Source organism: Orycteropus afer, unplaced genomic scaffold (genome assembly GCF_000298275.1).
Source record: "Orycteropus afer afer isolate SDZICR_OR568_19922 unplaced genomic scaffold, OryAfe1.0 scaffold00132, whole genome shotgun sequence".
Classification (NCBI taxonomy): domain Eukaryota; kingdom Metazoa; phylum Chordata; class Mammalia; order Tubulidentata; family Orycteropodidae; genus Orycteropus; species Orycteropus afer.
Genome location: NW_006921719.1, coordinates 7,990,397 through 8,018,170, shown reverse-complemented (window position 1 = coordinate 8,018,170; position 27,774 = coordinate 7,990,397). Strand labels below are relative to the sequence as shown.

The following is a 27,774-nucleotide window of genomic DNA, read 5'->3' as shown; positions in this document are numbered from 1 at the left end:
TTCCTCCTACTGCTTGCCCAGAGCTTTGTCCAGGTTGCTCTTGATGGTGTCCAGGAAATCTGTGGTGTTCAGGAAGTGCTCATTCAGCTTCACACTGCAGAGAGAACAGTATATATCATCATATATCAGTATATGATCATCTGGGCCCTTCCAGAGCCGAACCTGAGCTTGGACATCTGAACAGTAGCCTCTTGGCCCCAGGGGGAGGGGCACGCCCTGCTATAGGTCAAAGGCACCTATAGTCCATTGCCAACAGGCCACAGCATACTCAACAGGAACATGGTAGCTAAAATCCAGTTGTGGTCAAGTCGACTCCGACTCATGGCGACCCCTGTGTGTGAGAGTAGAACTGTGCTCCATAGGGATTTCAATGGCTGATTTTTCAGAAATCGATCACCAAGCCTTTCTTCCCAGGTGCCTCTGGGTGGATTCAAGCTTCCACCCTTTCATTTAGCAGCCAAATGTGTTAACCATTTATACCATCTAGAGACTTTCTTTTCTTTTCCAGGTGACTGAACAATGGTATAAACTCACCTGGGAGAAGCTGAGGGTGGAGGGGTAAGAGATAGAAAAGGCTGGATCAGCCAGTGTCAGGGATGGAGCCAAACTCATGGGCCCTGGTCTGGGGAAGAGGCATGACCCTAGCCTTCATCAGGGCTGAACACCTTGTTGAGGCGCAGGCCCCTGGCACTAAGAAGACTCAGTCAGGAAGCCTCAAGAGGGGCCCTCTGGCCTCTTCCTGCCCTGCCTGAGGTCGTTCCTGGAAGACCAGCCCTGCCCTCAGCCCAGGGTCACGCACTTGCTGAGGCCATGGATACAGCCTGCCAGGTCCTTGGTCATGGCTCCACTCTCCACAGTCTCAACGCACACCTTCTCCAGGGTCTGGGCAAACCTGCAGGTGACAAAGCAGAGTGAGGCCACCACTGAGCAGAGCCAGGGCCCATAACAGCCCTGGGCCTGCTCAGCCCCTCACCCTGAACTCACCTGATGAGGTCCTGGTTTCCATCCAACTTCCCCCGGTGCTCCAGACCACGTGTCCAGGCAAAGATGCTGGCAATGGGGTTGGTACTGGTAGGCCGGCCCTGGGAGCAGGGATTGCAGGGGATCAAGAGTCCCTCCCATACTGACAGGACCAGACCCTGTCCTCCTAGTCCTCAGACCAATGAACTTTGGGCCCCTGGGGTGGGTGAGCACTGTATAGCTGTGCTTCTCCACTCACCTTCTGGTGCTCCCGGTAGTGGCGGGTGACCGTCCCATGAGCAGCCTCTGCCTCAATGGTCTTTCCATCTGGGCAGACCAGCACGGAGGTCATCAGGCCAAGGGAGCCGAAGCCTGCAGGGCAGAAAGACCTCCCTCAGTGCTAGCTTCAGACCACCAGAGCGGAGCCTTACCTTACCAGGTGCTATAGCTGCCTCTTACCCCAACCCCACACACTGTAACTAGAAGGACAGGGACAGTTTTTAAGCTTGTTGTGGATCCTCAGAGCCCAGTGCAGGGCACTTGAGGGTGGCTATATCAGCAAATTGATACACATCTGTGTCCTCACCTGCAGGCACCCCAGAGCCTGTATGTTCCAGGGCCTGACACCCCTTTTACCTCTGAGTTCTTCAACCTTCCAAGTCTGCCCACCCAGCCCAGCCTATGACCAGGAGAAGCAGAAAGAATAAGGCCACCATCAGGTAGTTCACAGTGATCACTCTATGTGATGCTCTTTTGACCACTTTAAAAGTAACGGCTTGATGATTTATTTCCAAATTTTCCCAGATTCAGGTGTCACTTTTTTCCCCTTAAATAAAACGAAGTGGGGACAGGAGCGTGTAGCTCAGTGAGCTTTTCTGTTGTTAAGAACTCATGGGCTTCAAAACACCCCATGGCACCAAAACAAGAACATGAAGTCCCCAATAAGAAAAAGTGGATAACATCTATAGAAAAATTATTTGTCTAAGAATTTGTGCTTATAGCAGTCGTCAAAACAGTCTGGTACTGGTACAAGGACAGACACAAAGACCAGTGAAACAGAATTGAGAATTCAGACATAAATCCATCCCCTTAATCTTTGACAAAGGGCCAAGGTCCATTAAATGGGGAAGAGACAATCTCTTTAACAAATGGTGCTGACAAAATTGGATGTCTGTAGAAAAATGAAACAGGACCCACACCTTCTATCATTCACAAAAACTAACTGAAAATGGATCAAAGACCTAAATATAAAACCTAAAATTATTATAAAGATCAGGAAAGAAAAGATAGGGACAATACTAGGGGCCCTGACATATGGCATAAATAGAATACCAAACTTAACTAAAAAAGCACAAACAGCAGAAGATAACAAGACAAATCGTACCTCTTAAAAATTAAATACTTATGCTCATCAAAAGACTTAGCAAAAAGAGAACCTACATACTCACTGGGGGAAAAAATTTTGGCTATGACATATCTGACAAGATTCTAATCTCTGAAATATATAGAAAACTTCAACACCTCAACAACAAAAAGACCAGGACCCACACCTTCTATCATTCACAAAAACTAACCCAATTAAAAAAAAAAAAAAATTAATTCCCTAGATGGGAATTGTTCTGGTGAAAGGATCACCATTGAACTTTTGAAAATGAAGCCAAAGGCTCTTTATAAAGCATCGAGACCTTTTCAACTCAACCTGTCATTGACTTCACTGCTCTCAGAGGCAGCTGTGCCTAACCCCACCTCTCTTTAGACCTTCCACAGTGCCTTTCTCCTAGCATTCTTCCCGCTCTTGTTCCCAACCCAACTGAGCTATCTCTTGGTGTTCTTCATGTGTTCCTTTACCTATGCCTTCTGCTGTAATCCATTTGATCTTTCAGGACACTCTAGGGTTTAGGGGTTTGTCTGCTTCCCCAATATTCTCCTACACCCATAATGTTTACTGCACAAAAAGAAATTCTCTGTAAGTTAAAGAGCACCCAGTCCACTACAGCTCATCTTCCTACTGAGTCCTTCCCATGGCCGTGGGTCCAAATCTAGAGCCAAAACCACAATTCTCACTCCCTTCATGGCCAAGAATAACCTAGCCCTTTTGAATTCCTATGTTTCTCTGTAATGGTAGCCTTAGTGATATACCAGTTTGAACCTAGTCTGTGGCCCTAGTCTGTGGCCCTCCCTCACTCCTGACAAGTAACTGCTGTCCAAGGAACCCTGCAATCAGCAGGCAAGCCCCAGTCCTGCTAATAACACTAGAGAGCTTTGCTAAAAGAATCTGAAAATCCCCCAGCCAGAGAAGACCAACAGTCCACCCCCAGAGGAAGCAGGGTCCTTCCAGCTTACCCTGGGCCAGGATGTCTGACTGCACGTCTCCATCGTAGTTCTTACAGGCCCACACAAAACCTCCCGCAGACTTGAGGACCTGAGCCACCATGTCGTCAATGAGTCGGTGCTCGTACCAGATCTTATTCTTGTCAAAGTCAGTCTTATAGTGCCTGGAAGCAAAAGGGCCTGTTGTGGGGCAAGACCAGGTTGGGGGATCCCTCCCCAAGTTTCAGAGCTGAGCTAAGCCAAATGGGATGGGGACTTTCCTCAGTAGGATGGGGGTGTGGACAGGCAAGAAGGGCTGTGGAATCCTTGGAAAGACAGCAAAGAGGGAGGTTGTTACTTGTCAAAGATCTCCTGGAAGATGTCCTTGAAACGCCCATCGTAGGCCTTCAGGATGGTGTTCTTGGTGCTCATGTACAGCGGCCACTTCTTTTGGATGGCATACTGGAAGCAGCTGTGTGCAAAGCCTGAGATGGACTGTAGGGAGAGAGTGTCCCTGGCATCATCCCTCACCTGGGGACTTCCAGCTCTCTCCCCAACCCAGGGCCAAGCCCAGGCCCCCAGGAATGGCATCCCACCCTCCACACAACCCTCTCAGGCAGTCTGCATTAACCTCAGCCACTATGACATGTGTATCTGTTACTGGACACTCCCCTAACTTTTGAGAGCAATCCCCCAACTTTGCTTTTGAAAGCTGCCTTCCCCTCCCCATTCTTAGACCATTATGATTGAAGTGAAGCTAAATTCCCCCAAATCCACCTGCCTATCACTGACATTAACAATATGACCCTGGCTTATTCAGTCAGAGCCCGTCCTTCCCCAGGCCTCAGTGATTGGCTTAAAGATGGTCATGTGATTTTTTTTTTTTTTTTTTTTTTGTGCTAGACCTATGACTGAAGAGAGAGCATTGGTTGTTCAGTACTAGAATTCTTCTTGCCTTCTATGTGAGAGACCCAGGTTCAATTCCAACCAATGCACCTCATGTGCAACCACCACCTGTCCACCAGTGGAGGCTTGCACGTTGCTATGATGCTACACAGGTTTCAGTAGAGCTTCCAGACTAACACAAACTAGAAAGAAAGACCTGTAGATCTACTTCCAAAAATCAGCCAATGAAAAGTTCAACAGGACAGAAAATAACCAATGCTGGTGAGGATGTGGAGAGATTGGAATTCTCATACACTGCTAGTGGGACTGTAAAATGATACTACCACTGTGGAAAGTAGTATGGCGATTCCTTAAAAAGATGGAATTAGAAATATCATTTGATCCAGCAATCCTGTGACTAAAGAAGTGAGAGCCAGAACAAGAACAGATACATGAACACCCATGTTCATAACAGCACTATTTACAATAGCAAAAAGATGGAAACACCTAAGTGCCCATCAACAAAAGAATGGATATGCAAACTATGGTACATACACACAATGAAATACTATGCAACATTGAAGAATAATGTAGAATCGGCAAAACGCCGCATAATGTGAATGAACTTGGAGGACATTATGCTGAGTGAAATAAGTCAATCACAGAACAACAAATACAGTATTAGCTCATTATTGTAAAAAGTCAAGAAAAGATTTATATATGGAAGGAAACTTTCTTTGTTGGTAAATAATATTCAGTCAATAAAAATATGAGTATTAAATATGATTAAAAGCAGGAGTGTTTCACCAAATGAAAAAGAATACTTTGATTTGAAAAAAAAAAAGTGGGTATGCAGCAGGAAACTATGTTAGGCAGTTAGTAGCACACACAAGAAACATCCAAGGCAGACAGAAATAATTGTTTCAAAAGTTAAATAAAATAAATAAGTATCTACTAAAAAAAAAAAATCAGCCAATGAAAATCCTATGAATCACAATGCTTCAGCCCACAACTGATCATGAATGGGGATGGCAAAGGATGAGGCAGCATTTCATTCTGTTGTGCAGAGGGTCACCATGAGTCGGAGGCTGACTCAACAGCATCTAACGACAACAATGTGAATGAAGAGTCACCCTTTTCTGATTGGCTAGCCAGGCTGGCAGAGGATAAGCCTGGAGCAACTAGTAACGATTACTGCCACTCTATGGACTGAGAATAAGGTCAACACAGAGGAAAGGAAAGCCAAAAGATGGAGGATGGGGAAGAGAAGAAATATATAAACAGTTCGCGTAAACCAAGAGTCCTGACAAACACACACACCAAGCCTTCTAAGGTGCATCTGAGAACAAGCAAGGAACTCAGGGCACACCTGGCTAAGCAAGAGTCTGACAGTCCAACACCACATGGGCTCTCTACCTGCCCCTCAGACACATCTAAGATACATCTGCTCACAGTCCTCAGAACTTCTTCAGTCAACTGAGGGAGGAAGAGATGAGACCTCCAACTTGGCCCTGCCCAGAGATGACAGACAGGCCAGGGGAGGTGGGAACGTGGGCCCCATGAGTTCAGAGCCTTACCTCATCAGTATTATACATGCCCATGCCTACACCACCAGCTGGAAAGTTGTACACCTCCCACTCCTTGCCATTGCTGCCATCCTTTGGGGTGAAGACTATCTTAAACGTGCCAGCACGGTCCACCACAAAGTCTGTGGCCTTGTACTGCAGAGACAAAAGGACAACTCAGGCCAGGGGCCCCAGACAAGGGTCCCAGGCTGGTGGACTCAGACTCCCTCAATAGCCTACCTGGTCACCATGGGCATGCCGACCAATGGTGATGGGCTTGGTCCAGCCAGGGACAAGGCGTGGGATGTTTTTGCAGATGATAGGCTCCCGGAAGACAGTCCCTCCAAGGATGTTCCGGATGGTTCCATTAGGACTCTTCCACATCTTCTTCAGCTTGAACTCTGCAGGGACAGAGACAAAGTGGGTCCACTGCAGCATACCCCCTTCCAGCTAGAACTTGAACCCCAGACAAGAGCATAGCTAGAAAGGCACCCTAAAAATCATCCAACAGAGACTGCAGTATAAGCATATAAGCTCTGGAGTCAGATTTCCTGGGTTCAAATCCCAGATCCATCACTTCTAACTGTGAGCCTTACACAAGTGGCTTAACCTCAATTGTAAAACGAAATTATTGATAAAATGCCTAGCTTAATGGTTGTTGTGAGGATTAAGTGAGATAATATGTGAAAGAGAATGGCCAGACTTTGTCTCACCTACTGTAGTCATGTTGTCAGAAGGGACCACTCCCTGAAGAAAATATATCATGCTTGGTAAAGTGGAGGGTCCATGAAAAAGGGGAAGGCCCTCAACAAGTGGATTGACACAGTGGCTGCAATGATGGGCTCAGGTATAGCAAGCGTCCTGGGGCTGGCACAAGACGGGGCAGTGTTTCGTTCTGTTGTACATAGGGTTGCTATGAGTCAGAGACAATTCAACGGTACCTAACAACAATAACAACAATTTGTGAAATGGAGTCCCTGGGCTGTTCATGCACTCAGCTCCTAGCCAAAAGGTTGTAAGTTTGAGTCTACCCAGAGACACCTCAGAAGAAAGGCCTGGTAATTTTCTTCTTCTTCTTCTTCTTTTTAAATTTTTATTGTAATTTGGGTGAAAGTTTACAGAGTAAATTCATTTTCCATACAGCAGTTCATACACATTTTGTTTCACGACATTGACTGCCATTCCCGACAATGTAACAGCTCTCTTCCCACTTTCTCCCCACAGTTACCTCTTCCCTGTGTCCTTCCCTTCCATGCACTCCCACCCCCTGAGACATCTCCCTGTACAAACACTGACCTTCTGTTCTCCCATGATTGGGAGTATACCTATCTGATGTAAACATTCACCCCAAATGCCTGTCTATTGTTTGGCTGGAAGCCACAGGGGTGAGCTCAGTTCCAGACCTGAAGGGCAACTAGGAGCTATAATCTCAGGGCTGGCAATTTACTTCTGAAAAATCAGCCACAGAGAACCTGGTGGAGCACAGTTCTTTGACACACATGGGGTCTCCATGACTGGGAATGAACTCAGTAGTAACTGGTAATGATAAGTAAAATACTTAGAACAGTGCCTACTACAGCATGAATGCTGTTAGCTGGTATTATTCCTGTCATCACATTTGGAGGCAGCTCAGTCTGAGGGAAAGTGCTCATATTGGAAACCCTGACAGCCTCACTCCAGATGCTCTGGGTGGAACAGGAAATATGGCAGCAGAAGACACAGAGCCTGTCACCAAGGTGCTCAGGGGTTCTAGTCCCAGTACCTCCACTAACCAGCTAGGTCCAGTCCAAGTTACCAAGACTGTGACCCTCTACCCCCTTGTCTGTAGGATGGGGATTTATTAATTCCAGGGTCATGGAGGAATAAAAGGAAACATGTGGAAAGAGGTCAGCACTAAAAGGAATCCAATACCCTAAGGTCGAGTATAACCTTGAAGGACAGGAGGAGATTTTGCCTTGAAGGCTCCCTTCTAGGTCCCTCATACAACTGCTTGTGGGCCAGGAAGCAGGGAGAGAGCTCTGAAAATGCATGTGAAACCATTTTTTCTTGAATTATCCATACCTGGCCCTGGTGACATGCTTTGTTCACACACTGGTACCATTTCATGGGTCCCTAAGAGGAGCCCCTAGAATAGAGGACTAGCAACCAGTCCAAACCTGGTGAGGCCACCTCTCTGAGACCTCTGCATAGCTGCAGGGGCAGGTTTGGGGACAAGTCTGCAATGCTAGGACAGGGCAGGAGGGCACTAGTGATGTTCCCAGGGGCTATGAGGCTCTGAAGGTTACAGGCCTAGAACACAGCACTCCTCTGCACAGAGATGGCCCCAAGTCTCTGTAAAACTGACTGGGTAGCCAAGAAGGTGGGAGGCCCAACAAAGCCCTTTTTTGCATCAGCATTATTCTCCTCCTCATCAGTTACTGATGACACCTACCAGTGGTCAAGAGCCATGACACAACGGAAACATTGCTGGCCTGGGAGCCAGGACTTGTAGATTCTGGTCTCAGCTTGGCTAAAGCCTAACCGTGGAAACTTAGGCCTCATCTATGTCTCTAGTCTCTGAGGTCACTCTAGAGTCCTTGGACGGTATAAATGGTTACACATTTGGCTGCTAAACAAAAGATTGATGGGTCAAGTCTACCCAGGGGTGCCTTGGAAGAAAGGCCTGGCAATCTACTTTCAAAAAAATCACAATTTCACCCAAATCACAATAAAATATATATATACATAATAAAAGAAATTTTAAAACATGGGGGGAGAAGATCCTCATTTGCTGTGTTAAATTTCACCTAAAATACAATAAAATTTTTCTTTAAAAAAGTTTAAGAGAGAAAATGTGAAATGTATCAATATCCCTAATTTTGTTTTATCCAAACTATCTTCATTGTAATACTCTCTTCATATTATAGTGAGGACTATCACCCCCCTTTTTCTTTTTGATTGCTGTAACAATGTCTTTTGTGCTCTTAAATATCCAGAATGTACTGAAATCATGTTTCTCCTGTGATTATACATTTAGCTTATTAAGGTTGTCAAAACCTTTAGTTAAATAAATTTTGTTGCCCAAATATCATCTTTAAAAAAAAAAAAAATCAGCCACTGAAAACCATACAGAACATAGTTCTACATACATGTGAGGTCACCATGAGTCAGAGTAGACTCGACAGCCAGCTAAGATCCAGCCACCAGTCTGGAGGATTCTCAGGGAGACTGGGGTCATGTCAGAGTCCCTACCCACTCCCACCTGAGTCCCAATGAAGCTTGGCTCACAAAAACACCTCTTACCCTAGCTCCAGCAGCTTCTAACCCTCTCCCAGTCCCAAGATGAAGCGACATGGCCAGATGCTGCTAACACAATTCTGGAGAAGTCAGTGGGTAAAGCCCATGACCTTCTCTAGCCCCACCCCAACTCCGCCCTTGCACCTTCCACACGGGCCTCATCAGGGGTGATGGTGGCACACTTGACAGCCACACTGTACTTCTGGGTGGCGAGCGCAGAGTCGATGGTGACCTGGTCATTGGTCTGGTCACGGTTTGGGAGCCCAAGATCGAAATACTTGAGTTGGACCTCCACGTGGGGCAGGATGAGCTAGGGACAGACAGACGACCAGGACAACAGATCAGCCATGTGACTGTGACTCAGGGGTAGGACATCAAAGAGCATGGGGAAAAGCCTATGGACCATGGCAGGGGGCACCCAGTCAAGGGCAGGGACCAGGGAGGGCAGCAGAGTGAACAGTGCAGCTGGGGTCAGCCATTCCTTGGTAGAGTCAGGCCAAAGCTGGTAAGGGGCTGTGGCTCTGGACAGAGGTCAGAAGACCAGGCCATTGCCCCTTAAGAAGGCTCTTCCTTAACATGGACTTTCCTCTCTCCCTGACCCCTCCATAACCTATCAACTCAATGGAACCCCAACTCCACATGCATCTACATTTCTCTACACAATGTGTTCCCTCTTCTCCCCCAAGGACTTTGATGCCTTGACAAGCAGAGGTGGTGGTTCCCCAGCCTTCCTCCCATGGTCATACACATGATGAAGAACCTGCATGTGGACAACATGCTCTCGTGGGCACTCCCAGTCCAACACAACTTTGAAGAAGCCAGGCAGCCATCCTGGGAACCACTGGCCATGGGATCACATAGGCTGTGTCATTGCCCTGCATACCAGCCTGCCCCCTTTCAGTCTCATTCAAGGAAGTACATGTGGGGAATCAAGAAGGATGTGATTACAGGATCAGCCCTGAATCTGCTCAGATTTTTTAAATGTGCAGGCTTTGACACTGTGACCAGTACAGGACACAACTGCCTTGAGTCAATAAAAACTACTAGTGGTCAGGACATAGAAGGGTGGGCAGAAGGAGAGAAACAGGTCTGCTGCTGCCTGCCAGGGTGATGTCTGAATCCTAGGACCCAGAAGACCTGTGCTGGGACAGAACACTGAGCATGGCCCACTCATCTGAAGAGCACCCACTTGAGGAGGGGGCAGTACCTTCTCTTTGATGAATTGCCAGATAATACGGGTCATCTCATCACCGTCCATCTCCACCACTGGCTTGGCCACCTTGATCCTCTTGTCGGCATCTAGAACCCAGCATACACAGTGTATCACACTCCTAGGGAGGCTGGTGGGGAAGCCCATCTCTTCCCACAGCCCTGGTCACAGCCACCCTTCACCAAGAAGGACAGCTAGGGATTCTGCTGCCCAGCATCCATGTCCCTTTGTCAGGAGCAACTCCTCAACTGCTTGGGAACCTGTGTCTGCCATTGAGTTTGATGAGCCAGGGCTAGCCAAGAAGATGCCTGCCCAGCCTGTGGTCAAGGAGGCAGGATCCAAATCTGGCAAGTCAAATGCTGTCCCCCTGGAATCTGGAGGCAGGGAACTAACCCAGAGAATGAGAATCAGCTGGGGTCCACTTGTCCAGCAGCAGGTTGGGGAAAATCTGCCCAGGAGTTCCTGTCACCCAGGGCAGCCCAAATGCCTATCTTGTCTAGGACTCAGTTTTCCCTGTAATTCTGTGAGCTATCTCAGGTTCTCCCAATAAGTTCTTCACAAAGTTAGCCAGTCACTAACTTTGTCTCTGGTAGCATAGTGGCTAAAGCACTTGACTGCTAACCAGAAGGCTGATGGTTCAAACCCACCAGCCACTCTCGATAGGAAGGTTGGGCAATCCTACTTCCGTAGTGATACTGCCTCGGAAACCCAAGGAGGGGTCGCTATGAGTCGGGGCCGACTCGATGGCACATAACAACAACAACAACAGCAACCTGAAGTGAGGAAGGAAATGGTATAAGCATCTACCAGAATCCCTGGGTGGCATAATGGTTACTAACTGAAAAGCTGGCAGTTTGAACCCACCCAGAGGTTTTAAGGAAGAAACCCCTGGCAACCTGCTTCCGAAAGGTCACAGCCATAAAAACTTATTTTCGACACAACCATGAAAACCCTATTTAGCACAGTCCTACTCTGAAACACATGGGGTTACCATGAGTCAGAATGGACCCAAAAGCAAATGTGTGTGTGTGTGTGTGTGCTTAAACATGTACAAGGAGCTCTGGTGGCATAGTGCCTAAGGCATTTATTTGACTGCTAACCAGAAGGCTAGCAGTTCAACCTCACCAGCCACTCCTTGGAAGGAAGATTGGGCAATCTATTCCTGTAGTGATACCACCTCGGAAACCCAAGGAGGGGTTGCTATGAGTCGGATGCAACTCCACAGTAGTGGTTGCATTTTTGCATTTTATGTGCCTAGTGGAGTTCTCAGATGGTGCAAATAGTTAAGCTCTTGGCTGGTAACTGAAAAGTTGGTGGTTTGAGTCTTCCTGGAAGCCCCTGGGAAAAAAAGTCCTGGTAATCTTTTTCCCAAAATTTAGCCATTAAAAAAAACGCTATAATATCCAACAAAATTCAAATTCAGAAAAAAAAAAAAAAGACCAGACTTACTGGTCTGAAAAAGCAGAACCTTTGAGACTACTGCCCTGATGCAACTTCTACTGGAAACTGAAGACACTCTCAGAGGCTGCCTTTCAGCTAAATAACAGTTGGAGCTATAAAATAAATAATAACACCATGAAGAATGTGCTCCTTAGAACAGTCAACTGCATGACACCAAAAGGGCAACATCTGCCCAAAACCAAAGATGAGAAGACAGGGAAGGACAGGGAAACCAGCTGAATGGAAACAGGGAATCCAGGGAGGAAGCAGGGAGAGTGCTGACACATTGCAGGGATTGAACAAGTTGTGTATTAATTATTGATTGCTATGTAAACATTCATCTAAAGCACAATAAAAGAAAAAACCTTACTGAGCACAGTTCTACTCTGACATACACAGGGTCCCCATGGGTCAGAGTCGGCTCCAAGACAACTGGGTATGTGCATGATACTGTACCACACCTTTCATACTATTTAATCCTCATGGGGGGAAACTCAGAGGTTACAGACTGTTCTGGTTACCTAGTGCCACTCTGACAAGAAATGACCACACATGGGATGGCCTTAACAAAGAGGAGTTTATTCTTACAATTTGGAGTCTTTAAGTCCAAGTTCAAAGTGCCAGGCTTTAGGCGCTGGGTGAAAGCCCCTCAACCTTGGGGTCCAACTCTGCCTCCTGCTCCTGGCCCACTGAGCTAGAGGCGTTTCTTCACTCAGACAGCTGCTGGCTGCTGAGGCTGAGAAGCCCCAAGGTTGATAAGTAAAAAGGCCCAGTCCCAATGTTACCAAACCACACACCAGGCCATTAACTTAAGTCCATTGTAAGTCCCAAGGTCGGCAGAGCATAGCAGGCTGCTGAGCAACGACACAGCTACATGCAGGGTCCAAGCATGCCATAGGCTAGAGACCATTCCCAAGGCTTCTCCTTATATACAGGAAGCAGACTACATCCCAAAGGCAGCTACTCAGCTGCTTGTGGTAGATCCCACCATGGAGTTGATTGCCAATCTCATCATGGGGAATAACTACCACCAGCTGCCCAGCCACTCAACCAGGCCCAGCCAAGTTGACACAAAAACATAACCACCACACAGACTTACTGTCCAAAGCTATACACCTTGAAAACCATAGAGCCAGGATGTTTCAGAACTCACTCAATGGTAAGACAGGCTTATGACACCTTCAAATTGAACTAAGAACCCCTGATCTAAGCCTGCTCAGGTCTGGCCAGTCCCTGCCCGCCCGAGAAGTGTCAAAGAGTCAATGAGTGGTTGATCAGGGGCCCAGGAAGATGGTGGAAGGGAAAACAGGAGCAGGGGAAGGGTCTTTGAGAAAAATCTGACTCCTAAGGAAAACCAACAGACTGGGAAGTGAATTCCAAAGAAAACAGCCCATCCAATTAAGCAGTGCAGAGTCCCTGGGTAGTGCAAATGGTTAATGCATCAGACTGCTAGGTGAAAAGTCAGAGGTTCGAGTCCACCCAGAGGTACCCTGGAACAAAGGCTTGGAGATCTACTTCTGAAAAATCACACATGGGGTTGCCCTGAGTGAGAGTCAACTCAACAACAACCGGTTTGTTCATTAATCAGTGCAGGCTGCCTTAGACAAGGCTTGTTGAACTCGGTCTCCACAGACAGGGCCTAGTGCCTACACAGCCTGGTAAGGAGCTACTTCAACAGGGTAGGGCAGCAAGATTTATGGAAAATCTGAGCCCAGAAAATCTGAGCCCAATTGGGCTCTAGTCATTGAAACACAGCTGAGAACAGTACACCTGACACCTGTAACCTCTCCCCAGGAGTGCATTCCTCAGCCCTCACTTAGAGCCCATTTACTTTTTTTTTTTTTTTTTAATTTTTATTGTGATTTGGGTGAAAGTTTACAGAGCAAATTCATTTTCCATACAGCAGCTCATATACACTTTGTCTCATGAACATTGACTGAAACTTCCCACAATGCAACATCTCTCCTCCCACTTCCTCCCCATAGCTACCTCTTCCCTGTGTCCTTTCCTTCCCTCCCATGCACTCCTGCTCACCACCCCCCATGTCTCCCTGTGCATACACAGCCCTTCTATTCTCCCATGATTGATCTCTCCAAGGAGAGCCAACTTACTCTTACGTTACACACAATCCTTACAAATGTAGATAAATCTCTTCCAGCCTCACCATAGATTGTTATTGTGGTTGTTAGCTGCTGTCAAGTTAGCCATCCCTGCCCCTGACTCATGGCAACCCCATGCACAACAGTAATCTTCTGCCATCTCCAAGATGGCTTGTGGATCAGACCATTGTGATCCATAGGGTTTTCAATGGCTGATTTTCAGAAGTAGATCACCAGGTCTTTCTTCCCAGTCTTAGTGTGGAAGCTCCTCTGAAACCTGTTCAGCATCATAGCAACACGTCAGCCTTCATTGACAGATGGGTGGCAGCACATGAAGTGCACTGGCTAAGAACTGAACCCTGGTCTCCCTCATGGAGGGTGGGAACTCTACCACTGAACCACCACCACAGATTAGACATGGCAAATCAGAAGAGAGGAAAACGATGTTCAGCTGAAAATACTGACAGCAGGAAGAAGTGACAGCCACCTGCTAGGTCAACAACAAGAGCAGAACGGTAACGGAAGTCTGAAAAGCAGGACCAGGAATCGAAGAAGCATAACCAGTTTGTGATATATACTTTGCCACAATAACAAAAAATAAATAAATAAGAAGTATCAGGCCTGGAATTGAACTCACTCCTGTGGCTTTCAGCCAAACAATAGACAGGCATATAGGCTGACATTTACACCAGGTAGGTACAGTCCATAGAATGATCAAAACCATAGGGGAACAGGATAGCAGTGTTTGCACAGGGAGATAGCTCAGGGGGCAGGAATGAATAGCAAAAAGGACACAGGGAAGAGGTCACCACAGGGAGGAAGAGAGCTGTTACATTGTGGGGATTGCAGTCAATGTTATGAAACAAAATGAGTATGAACTGCTGCATGGAAAATGAATTTGCTCTGTAAACTTTCACCCAAATCACAATAATTTTTTTTTTTTTAATGAAGTAAAGTCATAATTACTGACATGGGAAGATTTCCAAACTATATTAAGTGAAAACAAACAAACAAATAGAGTTTAAAAAGAAAAGCATGGCTAGCTAGACACATTTAAAACAAAGAAGACCAAAGCCCAATAAACCCCAACCAAACATCTCACTGTTCTCCCCACCACACCCGTGGCTCATGATGGCACCCCAGGATCACTAAGAGAAAAGTTCAATTATGGGCAGCAAAGTTGTTTACTTTCCAAAATGTGGGAACGGATTTTGTTGTTGTTGTTCCTATTTAATTTAAAAAGAATCTTAGAGATCATTTAGGATGAATAAACAAGACCCAGAGAGTGTGGCTTGTGTCAGAGGCAAGATAGAACCCAGGGACCTGGTTCGTGTCCAACCTCTGGAAGTCCTTGTGGGTAACATGCAGAGCAGCTGAAAGCCAACAGAAATGCAAAATATTTCATTCCCTAGAGAAACAACAACAACAACACAACAGAGAAAAAAAGTGGATGCCGATGGCACTACTATACTGCCCTCCCCAGGATGAGATGGGGATTTGGGATCCAAGCTACAAAATTCTTTCACCTTTTCTGGTCTGAAGCTTGAGTTGGAAAGGGCTTTAAAACCTGCAGGAAGTCTGCAAGCTTTGTAAGTTCCAAAGCTACCTCAATTTTTTTTTTTTTTTTTTCCAAACAATGTTTAATGTGTTTTCGGTAAATGTTTTACATGCAAATTAGGTTCCCATTTAACAATTTCGACACAAACTTTTCAGTGATATTGGGTACATTTTCCACAATGTGTCAATATTCTCATACATTTTCCACAATGTCTCAACATTCTCATACATTTTCCACAATGTCTCAACATTCTCTTTAATTCTATTCTGGTTGTTCCCCTGTCCAATAATCTAGTTTTTTCTGCCCCCTTACTTCTCATCTTTGCTTTGGAGTAATTGTTAACCATTTAGTCTCATATAGATGATTTTTTAAAAGAAGCACAGCACTCACAGGTGATATTCTTTATTTTATGAGCCAGTCTGTTATTCAGCTGAAGGATGACCTCAAGGGATAGTGTGTCTTCAAGGTTTAAAGAACATCCCAGCAATAATCTCAGGGAGTCCTCTAGTGTTAACTGGCCCAGTAAGTCTAGACTTTTTAAGAATTTGAGGCTCTGGCAGCATTCACATAGAGGGAAAGCTGGACAGACAGGAATGCATAGATAAGAAGGGCACAGGGAAGGGGTAGTCACATAGACAAGATCCAAGGAGAGCTTTTTATGGTTAGGTATTATAATCGGGGCTGTGAAATCAAATGGGCATGAACTGTTGAGAGTAAAATGAATCTGGAATCTGCTTTGTAAACTTTCACCCAAATCATAATTTTAAAAAAAAAAAATGAATTTGAGTTTCTGTTCCCCATTTTCTCCCATTCTACCAGGATCCATCTACTGTGGCCCTTGATCAGCAGTGACAGCTAGGGACCATCTAGTTCTTCTGGTTTCAGGTAGATAAAGCCGTGGTTCATGTTAGACTAGTAGTCCTGTAGATTAGTTTCTTCTCTGAGTCTTTGGTTTCCCTCTTTGTCTTCTATTCTGGACAAGCAGAGACCAACACTTGTATCTTAGTTGGCCTTCTGCCAACTTTTAAGACCTCAGACACTACTCACCAAACTAGGATGTAGAACATAAACAATGAACTTTTATTATGCCAATTGACCACTTTGTCCTCAAAGACTATGGTCCTAAGCCTTCAAACCTGGAAAAACAATCCTGCAAGGTGTTTGGTTATGTCTAAGAAGTACTTGTAACTATGCTCCCTATGTGGGATATGGCAAATATAATTTTGCAACAACACCAAAAACCAAAAACTGTGTGTATGGTTACATGTGTATGTATATTTGTACGTATGTGTATGAATTATTTGTATACATGTGTACACAAATACATGTATCTATTTGTATGTGTATATGTAATACACAAATAGATGGATCTATTTGTACACAAATAGATGGATCTATTTGTGTGTATATGTAATACACAAATAGATGGATCTATTTGTATGTGTATGTAATACACACATATACACACACAGATACATCTATTTGTGCATACATGTGTACACAAATACTCATACAAATATGTGCATATATACATACACATGTAACCATACACACATTTTTTGGGTTTTGGTGTCATTGCAAAATTATATTTGTCATATCCTTTACCAAAAATGTCTCTCTTGTGTACATCTTGGGACATTGTTCACCTTAGTCATCTTGTGCACACTTCTCCCACATTCAGTGCTACCTTTCCCATAACCAAAAATAACAAATGTCTATCATCTAAAGAACAAGCCCAGGTAGCACAGTGGTTAAGTGCTCAGTTACTAACCATAAAAGTCAGCAGTTTGAACCTACCATTCGCTCCATGGGAGAAAGATGTGACAGCTTCCATAAAGATCACAGCCTTGGAAAGCCCATAGGGCAGTTATACTCTGTCTTCGGGGTTACCATGAGTTGGAATCGCCTAGATGGTAACAGGTTGAGGCTTACTATCTAGACAGTGATTCCTTCTCTCTCCCCTCAACCCACTTAACCCTGTTGTTATGGTTGATTATGTGCTGTTGAGTCAGACCCAACTCATAGTGACCCCTCCTTGGGTTTCCGAGGCAGTATCACTACGGAAGTAGATTGCCCCATCTTCCTTGCAAGGAGTGGCTGGTGGATTTGAACCACCAGCCTTCTGGTTAGCAGTCAAGTGCCTTAGGCACTTTGCTACCAGAGCTCCCTGGTAACCACCAATAGACACTGGTTTCTGAATATATATCTATTTTTGTCTTCTTATAAAAGTGAGATCACACAATATTTGTCCTATTGTAACTGACTTATTTCACTTAGCACAATATCTTCCAGATTCACCCACATTACAGTAATACATTTTGAGAATTCATCATTATTCTTTATGGCTGCATAGTATTCCATGGTATATATGTACCTCATTTTGCTCATCCATTCATCTGCTGATGGACACTTAGGTTGTTGCCATCTTTTTGTGAATAGTGCTGCAATGAATTTAGGTGTGCATATGTCTGTTTGTATCTCTTCTATTAAATCTCTAGGGTATATAATTATAAATGGGATTGCTGGATCATAAAGTAGTTCTATTTCTAGGTTTTTTTTTTTTTTTTTTTGAGGAAATGCCATACTGTTTTCCATAGTGGTTGTACTATTTTACAATCTCACCGGCAGTGTATAAGACCTAGCTTAATTTTATAAGCATCTCTTATGACTTAATTTGATAACAATCACATTTTTTTTTCCTAAATTTAACCAACCATAATCAGGACTCCTAGTGCCCCCAGCTGATGTGAAAAGTTAACAAACACATTCAGCTGCTAACCAAAAAGGTTGGAGGCTGCCCACTCAGAAGCATCTTGTAAAAAAGGCCTAGTAATCTACTCTCAAAAAATCAGTCATTAAAAACTGTATGGAGCAGTTCTTGTGGGGTTGCCATGAATCAAAGTCAACTACATGGCAACTGTGTTTGGACTCAGGACCCTAAGGAAAGAATCATTTGGGGGCTAGTCCTAGAGGTTTCAGTCTATCTGGACTCCACTAGCTTTAGTTTCCATGCTATGACCTCCTCCATCAACATGAAGACCTCAGAACAGAGCCCTCCCTGGTACAGGTGTCAAACCCTCAGAGACCACAGGGCCTGTTCATTTGTTCAACCACCAGGTGCTAAATGGGGTCATAAAAAGGCTTAAAACTTAATGAGTGATTGCCCTAGAGAATTAGCATGGAAGGAAAAACCTACAAGTAAAGGAGAGAGAGGGGCACACCTGTTACCAAAGTCCTAAAGGCAAGTTTCCTCTCCTAGCACCTGGGGAAGTTGATTAAAGCCTGCAGAGACTGTTTTGTCTGGATCAGTAGTGTTTTGTTTTTGTTTTTGTTTTTAATGTTAATCGACGGCCAAGGTTTGAAAATCAAGGGATTTTACATATAAATCTAGACATCAAGCCTCTCGAACATCAGTTGCTATGGACATGCTGAACTGGTGCCTGCTCATGGCAAGGCTGGGATGAGGATGGCTTGTTCCTTCAGTCCAGGTCTGCTTAGGCACCCTTTAGGGGACTCAGAAGGAACTCTGGTGGCACAGTGGTTAAGGCATTCAGGTGCTAACCAAAAGGTCAGTGGTTCAAACCCACCAGCCACTCCATAAGAGAAAGATGCAGCAGTCGGCTTCTGTAAAGATTTACAGCCTTGGAAACCCAATGGGGCAAGTTCTTCTCTGTCCTATAGGATTGCTATGAGTCAGAATCAACTCAATGGCAGTAAGTTAGGGGCCCCAGATGGAGCCCTGGTAGTGCAGTGGTTAAGTGCTTGGCTCTAACCAAAAGGTCAGTGGTTCAAACCCACCAACAGCTCCTCAGGAGAAAACTGTGGCAGTCTGCTTCCATAAAGATTACACCCTGGGAACCCCTATGGGGCAGTCTACTCTGTCCTTCAAGGTCACTATGAGTCAAAGGGACCTGACTACCACCAAAAATAAAAAAAGAAAGCCAGGAGTGGAGATGACTTTTGGACCCAGGGTCCCTATGCTGAGAACCTCCTAGACCCAGGGTAAGACTGGTGCAAGACACATGGAGATCTCCAAGGAATGCCAGGGCCACAGATGTTGAAAGGAGACAAGGACATTCCTCCAGAGTTGACAGAGAAACAAAGCCTTCTCCTAGAGCAGGTGCCCTGAATTTGGACTTCTAGTCTCCTAAACTGTGAGAGAATAAGTAACTGTTTGTTAAACCCATACACTTGTAGTATTTCTGTTATAGCAGCACTAGATCACTAGGACAAGGGTCCAAACCAAAACCAAATTCAATCCCAATGAATCAATTCCAACTTATAGTGACCCCCCACACACACACACAGGGTTTCCAAGGCTGTAAATTTTGACAGAAGTAGACTGCCTCATCTTTCTCCCATGAAATAGCTGGTGGATTCAAACTGCCAACCTTTTGGTTAGTAGCCCAATGCCTTAATCACAGTGCCACCAGAGAGCTCCTTAGATAAGGGCCCAGGACATGGGAATGTGAGATCCCTGTCTGTGGTTCAGTCATCCCTGGGTAGTGTAAACAGTTAAGCACTACCTCTAACCAAACTACTGCCACCGTCAGTTGGTTGTACAGTGGTGGTGTGCACGTGGAAGCTATGCCTTGGTATTTCAAATACCAGCAGGGTCACCCATGGTGGACAGGTAGGTTTCAGTGGCACTTCCATACGTGTCCAGGTGCACTTCTAAAAAAAAATTGGCCACTGAAAACCTTATGAATATCAGGGAAATGTTATTTGGCAAAGCATTGGAAAATGAGCCTCTCAGGTCAGAAGGTACTCAAAATACAACTGGGAAGAGCTGCCCCCTCAAAGTGGAGGTGACATTAATGCCTTGGATAAAGTAAAGCTTTCAAGACCTTCATTTGCTGATGTGGCATACCTCAAAATGAGAAGAAATAGCTGCAAGCATCCAATAATAACTGGAACATGGAATGTATGATGTGGGAATCTAAGAAAATTAGAAGATGGAAAAAATGAAATGGAACACATAAAGTTCAATTTTCTAGGCATTAGTGAACTGAAGTGAACTGGTATTGGCCATTTTGAATTGGACAATCATATGGTCTGCAATGCTGAGAATGGCAAGTTAAAGAGAAATGGTGTCACACTCATTGTCACAAAAGAACATTTCAAGATCTATCCTGAAGTACACTACTGCAGTTATAGGATGATATCCATATGCCTACAAGGAAGACCAGTTAATACTACTATGATTCAAATTTACACACCAACCACTAAAGCCAAAGGTGAAGAAATTGAAGATCTTTACCAACTTCTGCAGTCTGTAATTGACCAAATATTCAGTCAAGATGTATTGATAATTACTAGTGATTGGTGTGCAAAAGTTGGAAACAAAGAAGAATCATTAGTAGTTGGAAAATACAGCCTTGGTGATAGATGCTGGATATCGCATGATAGAACTTGGCAAAACCAACAATTTTTTCATTGCAAATACCTTTTTTCAACAAGATAAACATCAGCTATACATGTGGGCCTTGCCTGTAGAATACACAGGAATCAGATCAATTATATCTGTGTAAAGAAGTGATGCAAAAGCTCATTATCTTCGGTCAAAACAAGACCAGGAACTAACTGTAGAACAGACCATCAATGCTCATATGCAACTTCAAGTTGAAGCTGAAGAAAATTAAAGCAAGTCTACAGGAGCCAAAATACAACCTTGATTATATTCCACCTGAATTTAGAGGCCATTTGATGCATTGAACATCAGTGACCAAAGAGCAGACAAGTTGTGGGATGACATCAAGAAAATCACACACAAAGAAAGCAAATGGTCATTAAAAAGACAGAAAAGGAAGAAAAGACCAAAATGGATGTCAAAGAGACTCTGAAAGTTGCTCCTGAATGGAGCATAGCTAAATGAAAGAAATGACAAGATAAAAGAACTGAACAGAAGAATTCAAAGGGCAGCTTAAGAACACAAAGTAAAGTGTTATAATGAAATGTGCAAGACCTGGAATTAGAAAGCTAAATGGAAGAATACACTCAGCATTTTTCAAGCTGAAAGAATTGAAGAAAAAATTCAAGCCTTGAATTGCAATATTGAAGGATTCAATGGGCAAATTATGGAATGATGCACATAGCATCAAAAGAAAATAAAAGGAATATAGAGTCACTGTACCAAAAAGAATCAGTTGATGTTCAACCATTTTAAGAGGTAACATATAACCAAGAACTAATGGTATTGAAGAAGTCCAAGCAGCACTGAAGGTATTGGTAAAAAACAAGGCTCCAGGAAATGATGGAATATCCATTGAGATGTTTCAGCAAAAGGATGCAGCACTGAAGGTGCTTACTCATTTATGCCAAGAAATTTGGAAGACAGCTGCTTGGTCAACTGACTGGAAGAGATACATATTTGTGACCATTCCAAAGAAAAGTCATGGTACAGAATGTGGAAATTATCAAACAATATTATTAATATCACATGCAAGTAAAATTTTGCTGAAGGTAATTCAAAAACGATTGCAGCAATATACTGACAGGGAGCTGCCAGAAATTCAAGCTGGATTCAGAAGAGGGCATGAAATGAAGGATATCATTGCTGATGTCAGATGGATCTTGGCTGAAAGTAAAGAACACCAGAATGATGTTTACCTGTGTTTTATTGACTATACAAACTGTGTGGATCATAATAAATTATGGATGACATTGAGAAGAATGGGAATTCCAGAACACTTAATTGTGCTCATGATGAAACTCAAACAGAACAAGGGGAGAATGCATGGTTTAAAATCTGGAAGGGTGTACATCAGGGTTGTATCTTGTCATCATACTTATTCAATCTGTATGCTGAGCAAATAATCTGAGAGGCTGGACTATATGAAGGAGAATGCAGCATCAGGATTGTAAGAAGACTCATTAATAACCTGCAATATGCAGATGACACAATGTTGCTTGCTGAAAGAGAAGAGGACTTGAAGTACTTATTGATGAAGATCAAAGACTGTGGTCTTCAGTATGGATTACATCTCAATTTAAAACAAAAATCTTCACAACTGGACCAACAAGCAACATAAGGACAAATGGAGAAAAGATCGAAGTTGTCAGAGATTTCATTTTACTTGGATCCACGATCAACACCCATAGAAGCAGCAGTCAAGAAATCAGATGTCATATTGCACTGGGCAAATTTGCTGCAAAAGACCTCTTTAAAGTGTTTAGAGGCAAAGATGTCACTTTGAAGACTAAAGTGCATGTGACCCAAGCCATAGTATTTTCAATTGTCTCACATTTCAGCATGTGAAAGCTGGACAATGAATAAGGAAGACCAAAGAAGAACTGATGTCTTTCAGTTGTGGTGTTGGCAAAGAATATTGAAAATACCATGGAGTACCAGAAGAATGATCAAATCTGTCCAGGAAAACATGTAGCCAGAATGCTCCTTAGAAGCAAGAATGGCCAGAATTCAGACAATGATCAGACTTCAGACAATGGTCCTATAAGTTTATGTGAATGATCAGAATCCCCAGATGTATAGTAAAGCTGACAAGGAACAAAGTTGTAGTCACTGCTTGGTCACAGCCAGCTACCCAGAGGGACTGATTAGTTGAACCTGCGGGCTTGGGACCATAGTTGCAGGGGACATCAAGCTCAATTGGCATAACATACTATACAAAACATTGTTCCACCTCCTACTTTGGTGAGTAGCAACTGGGATCTTAAAAGCTAGCAAGCTGCCATCTAGATGCAATGATGGGTCTCCCCTCATCAAGAGCAAAGAAGAAAGAAGAAAACTAAAATTAATGGAAACAATCAGTTCTAGTGACTGGTACACCAGCCAATCTGCAACCTATACAATTATGAGACCAGAAGAACTAGATGGTGCCTGGCTACCACTGTCATCCACTTGGAAGGGATGTAGGAGATCCTGGATAGAGAGGGAGAACAATGTGGTACAAAACTCAAAATCATTTGGAGGGGGAAAAAAAAAAGATGGTTGGGACCAGGTTTGCTGGTCCAATAGAGCCTGGTGGAACCACTGAGACTATGGCCCCTAGCTGCCCTTCAGGTCTGGAATTGAACCCACACCTGTGGTTTCCAGCCAAACAAAGTACAGGCATGTGAGTTAAACATTTACCTCAAGTAGACACACGCCCTGGAGAGAACAATCATGGGAGAAGGAAAGACTGCTTATGCACAGGGAGATAGCTCCGGGGGCAGGAGAGTATGGAGGGATGGACACTGGGAGGTGGTAACTATGGGGAGGAAGTGAGAGGGGAGCTGTTACATTGTGGTAAACTGTGGCCAATGACATGAGACAAAGTATATGTGAACTGCTGTATAGAAAGTGAATTTGCTCTGTAAATCTTCACCCAAATAACAAAAAAAAAAAAAAAGAATGGCCAGACTTCATCTCACCTACGTTGGTCATGTTGTAAAAAGGGACCATTCCCTGGAGAAGGATGTCATGCTTAGTAAAGTAGAGGGTCAGCAAAAAAGGGGAAGACCCTCAATGAAATGGATCGACACAGGTGGCAAAAATGGGCTCAACTATAGCAAGGATTGTGAAGAAGGAGCAAGACCAGGTGATGTTTTGTTCTGTTGTACGTAAGGTCACTATGAGTCAGAGCTGACTCAATGGCATCTAACAACAACAGCACAGGGAAAATACTGAACGATACAGGAAGCATCAAAAGAAGATGAAAGGAATACAGAGTCACTGTACCAAAAAGAATCGGTTGATGTTCAACTATTTCAGGAGGTAGCATATAATCAAAAACTGATGGTATTGAAGGAAGAAGTCCAAGCTGCACTGAAAGAACTGGCAAAAAAAAAAAAAAAAAAAAAGTGTTCCAGGAATTGACAGAACACCCACTGAGATGTTTCAACAAACAGATGCAACACTGGAGGTGCTCACTCATTTATGCTAAGGAATTTGGAAAACAGGCTACCTGGCCAACCAACTAGAAGAAGAGTTCCATGTTTTTGCCCATTCCAAAGAAAGGTGACCCAATAGAATGCAGAAATTATCAAGTAATATCATTACTATTACACACAATTAAATTTTGCCAAAGATAATTCAAAAATAAATTTTGCTGAAGATTATTCACTCACTCCTACCTTCCTTTCTTATTTATTCTCCTTATCCGTGATATCAAAGAAGCTCTAGTCATGTAGTGGTTATGGCATTTGGCTGCTAACCAGAAGGTCAGCAGTTCAAACCCACCAGCCACTCTACAGAAGAAAAATTGGGCAGTCTGCTTCTAGGAAGATTTATAGCCTTGGAAACCCAATGGTGGTTGCTATGATCCAGAACCAGCTCGATGGCAGTGTTTGGCATTTTTTTTTTGTTGTTGTTTGTTTATCCTTGTTATCTACAGTGAAACCTGTGAGAGCCAAAATTCTATGGGATTGCCTTGTTTTTCTGAGTCTTGCAAGACTTCCTCCTTTATCAGAGTACATAGTCTTACCACTTTTCTATTGCTTGTCTTACTGTAAAATATTTGAACTTTCCTTCTCTGATCATTTTCTGCTTTACACAGGTTCTAGCTCTCACAGGTTTTACTGGATCACATAATATACCACATATAGCATTAACACACTGAAAAAAAACAAACTTGCTGTAACATTGATTCCAACTCATGGCAACCCCATGTGTTTCAAAGTAACTGATTTGAATCAATCAAACTGATTTTCCAGAAGTAGATCACCAGGCCTTTCTTCTGAGGTGCCTCTGGATGGATCCAAACCACCAACTTTTCAGTTGGTAACCAAGTGCTTATATTTAACTTCTATCTTGTTTATTGTCTGTCCCCTCCAGCATTAGAACTTAAGCTCCAGAAAGGCAGAAATCCTTGACAGCCTTATTCCTGGCTCCATTCCCAGCACCAAGCACAGTGCCTGGAACATGCTAGGAGAGCAATAAATACTTGTTGAAGGCATGAAGGAATGTCAATTTCAGTCATTTCCTCCTGTGGTAAGGGTTGTCCAGCCTTCACCTCCTGTTTCAATGACCACACTGTCTCCTTTCCTGGGATACACTGCCACACTGAGGTCTAGTTTTGGGCTTTGGACTGCACCAGATTAGCTGAGACCGTCACCTATGCACAAGGCTGGCATCTGTTCCAGGCAGTGGGCTCCCTGCCCTGGAGAAGCTCACAACCTTGAATGTATTAATATTTGGCAATCTGCTGGCATTTTTAAAACAGGGCTGCAGAAGCGTTAACCCTGGGGCAGGGCCACCGACTCTGGCTCCCAATAACCGGGCAGCAGTTTCCAGCACCTCATGCCCTGAATGGAAACAACCCAAGAGACCTCAACCACACACAGAGGACTTGGGGGCAGGCTCTGGGCTCTCCATAAAGGCTTTTCTCAAAACCATCTGGTCCTAAATATAGCCACCCAAAATAGCTCTGGTGGGGCAGCTTTGGTCTTTATCTGACCAAATGTAGTTGTAGCAAGGCTCAGTGGAGACCAAATAAGAACCCTATGGGTGAATGTGCAAAACCTTGAAGAGTCATTAAATAATCTGCCCTGGAGTCTAAGAGTGCAGGCAAGCCACCAAAAAGATCTGAAATGTTAAGAGGCAGGCTGAGATAATTAGTCTCCCAGCTAGGAGTGAAGAAAAGGAGTGGTAGAAAAGTAATCCTCCCATGGAGTGGGTGAGCAGAGTCACCAGCCCTTCCCCAAGCTCTTCATTTATCAGAACCACCACCAGCAGTCGCTGGAGGCCTAGGGTGTTACAAAACTAGAAAGACACGTGTGGGGATCACTCTGCAGCAGAGACACAGAACTGTTTTAGCCAAAAACATATTCTCTCCTTGTCATTAAGGGGAATGACAAGTATTCTGTCTCTAGCAGTGTTGCCAGGTAACAAGCTAGCAGAGATCACAACTGTATGATCTAATGTCCAATTCAAACACCAGGCATTTTTCCCCATTAATAACCGACCCACTTGGAGACTTTTGGAAGGACCTGCCATAGACTGTCTTTTTATGTGTATCAAATCCAAGCTCCAAAAGGGGCTCTGTGTGTGTGTGTGTGTGTGTGTTGAATTTGGTTTTTTTTTTTGTTCTGTTTTGTTTTGTTTTTTTTTATGACCCACGCAGGAAAAAAGAGATTATTGGAGAATGTATTTCATTTCACCCTATTTTGCCATATGGGAATCTTTGGGGTCTGGGGGCACTTGGCACCTTCGAGTTGCAGGACAGATCCCTTAGAGGCAGATCTTAAAAGTACAAACGCAGAAATGCCCCTTTCTCCTTGGCACGTGTGTGCTGAGGCCCAAATCCCTCCTCCCTACCCTCCCTCCTAGCTTCTAGTATGCTGCTCCCACACTAGGTTAAAAATTACCTCCCTGGCCAGGCCGGCCTGAACGAGCCCCACCTCCTCTTCCTCACTCCCCTGGCTCACTCCAAGAAGCTCCTGGCCAGGTCAGGATAGGGTTTCCGTGGCAACATGCATCAGGGCTAAAGGACCTACATTGTTCCCAGTCTTTTGACGCTTGCTTTGAGGAGCCAGGATGACGGGAGGCCGATACCCACAAACCACTCAGGGCAGCCTGCGTTGGTAATGGAGGCTCAGGCTAAGTTCTGTTTACTGTGATCTGACTACTGTCTTCTCTCCTAAGCAGGGAGCTAAGAGAAGCTGTGGGAACTATTCTGAAAAGTGACATTTTGCTCAGGCTACTAGGTCTCTCCGCGGCAGGGAGCTCTGCAGGACCAGCGGCTGGCTGGAAAGAAAAGGCCAGGGAGAGAACCCAGGATGGAGCCTCAAGTGTGGCGATGCAGGAGAAGGAGGACGGCCAACAATAGGGCAAAATAAAAAGGACGCTACTCCAGCTGTCGCGTAAAAGGCTCCAAAAATAGCTGACGTGGGCCTGACAGCTAGGAGGGATTAGCGCGCTTCTGGCTGAAAAGGAAGTGGAAGTGAATACCTCCCCCTCCTCGCCTTTGTCTGAGTAGGAACCGCGCAGCGACCCCGGGAGTGGGCGGGGTGCTCCAGCCCCCCATTCCCCGGTCGCCTTCCAGGGACACAGGATACCCTCTGAGCCTAGTACACTCCCAAACCCCTTCCCAGGACAACTGGGGAGCGAGCACAAGGCAGCCCATAGTCCCTGCCAGCATACAGCCGGCCCAGCGTCGCCATGGCCACCAGTTGCCACCGTCCTTCAAGCCCCCAACACTGCGCCTGGCGCAGCCCGGAAGTGTGGGGCGGAGAGCGCAAAGAGAGACTGCCCCCCCACCCCGGCCCTTTGTGTGCCTGACCCCACCATCCCAGGTTCGCAGATGCCCTGGGTTCGCGTGTATCCCCCGCCCGCGCTTCCCAGCTCCCGCCCAGGAGGTCACCACATCGCTGCGCCCAGGCAAGCGCCCCGCCCGGACCCTGCGCGCGGCACTCACAGTGGCGCCGCGGCTGCTCTTGCAAGTTCGAAGCTGTCAGGGCTGCTGGCGCCCAGGCCCGCCCAGAGTCAGAGACCCTACAGAGCGAGCGTAGGACCCGCAGGTAGCCGGCCAT

General features: G+C 44.9%; 1 protein-coding gene across 1 annotated transcript; it reads right to left on the bottom strand.

Annotated features, from left to right (window-relative positions):
- Positions 1–6: 6 nt before the first annotated feature.
- On the bottom strand, positions 7–27,774 carry IDH2 (isocitrate dehydrogenase (NADP(+)) 2). The gene is made up of 11 exons (XM_007945163.2): positions 27,660–27,774; positions 10,204–10,295; positions 9,141–9,306; positions 5,961–6,121; positions 5,733–5,876; positions 3,629–3,765; positions 3,304–3,455; positions 1,220–1,332; positions 985–1,082; positions 800–892; positions 7–94 (listed from the first exon to the last, which is right to left on the bottom strand). The coding sequence occupies exons 1-11, from the start codon at positions 27,772–27,774 to the stop codon at positions 7–9; spliced, it is 1,359 nt and encodes a 452-aa protein (XP_007943354.2).

What these genes read in the sequence shown, in the direction of transcription:
- IDH2 (XM_007945163.2), bottom strand. Translation starts at nt 27,774, where the DNA reads ATGGCCGGCTACCTGCGGGTCCTACGCTCGCTCTGTAGGGTCTCTGAC. An exon ending in GGCAATTCATCAAAGAGAAG is followed by an intron (nt 9,307 to 10,203) that starts GTACTGCCCCCT and finishes GTCTGTCCCTAG; the next exon opens with CTCATCCTGCCCCACGTGGA. An exon ending in TGTATCCATGGCCTCAGCAA is followed by an intron (nt 95 to 799) that starts GTGCGTGACCCT and finishes TTCTCTCTGCAG; the next exon opens with TGTGAAGCTGAATGAGCACT.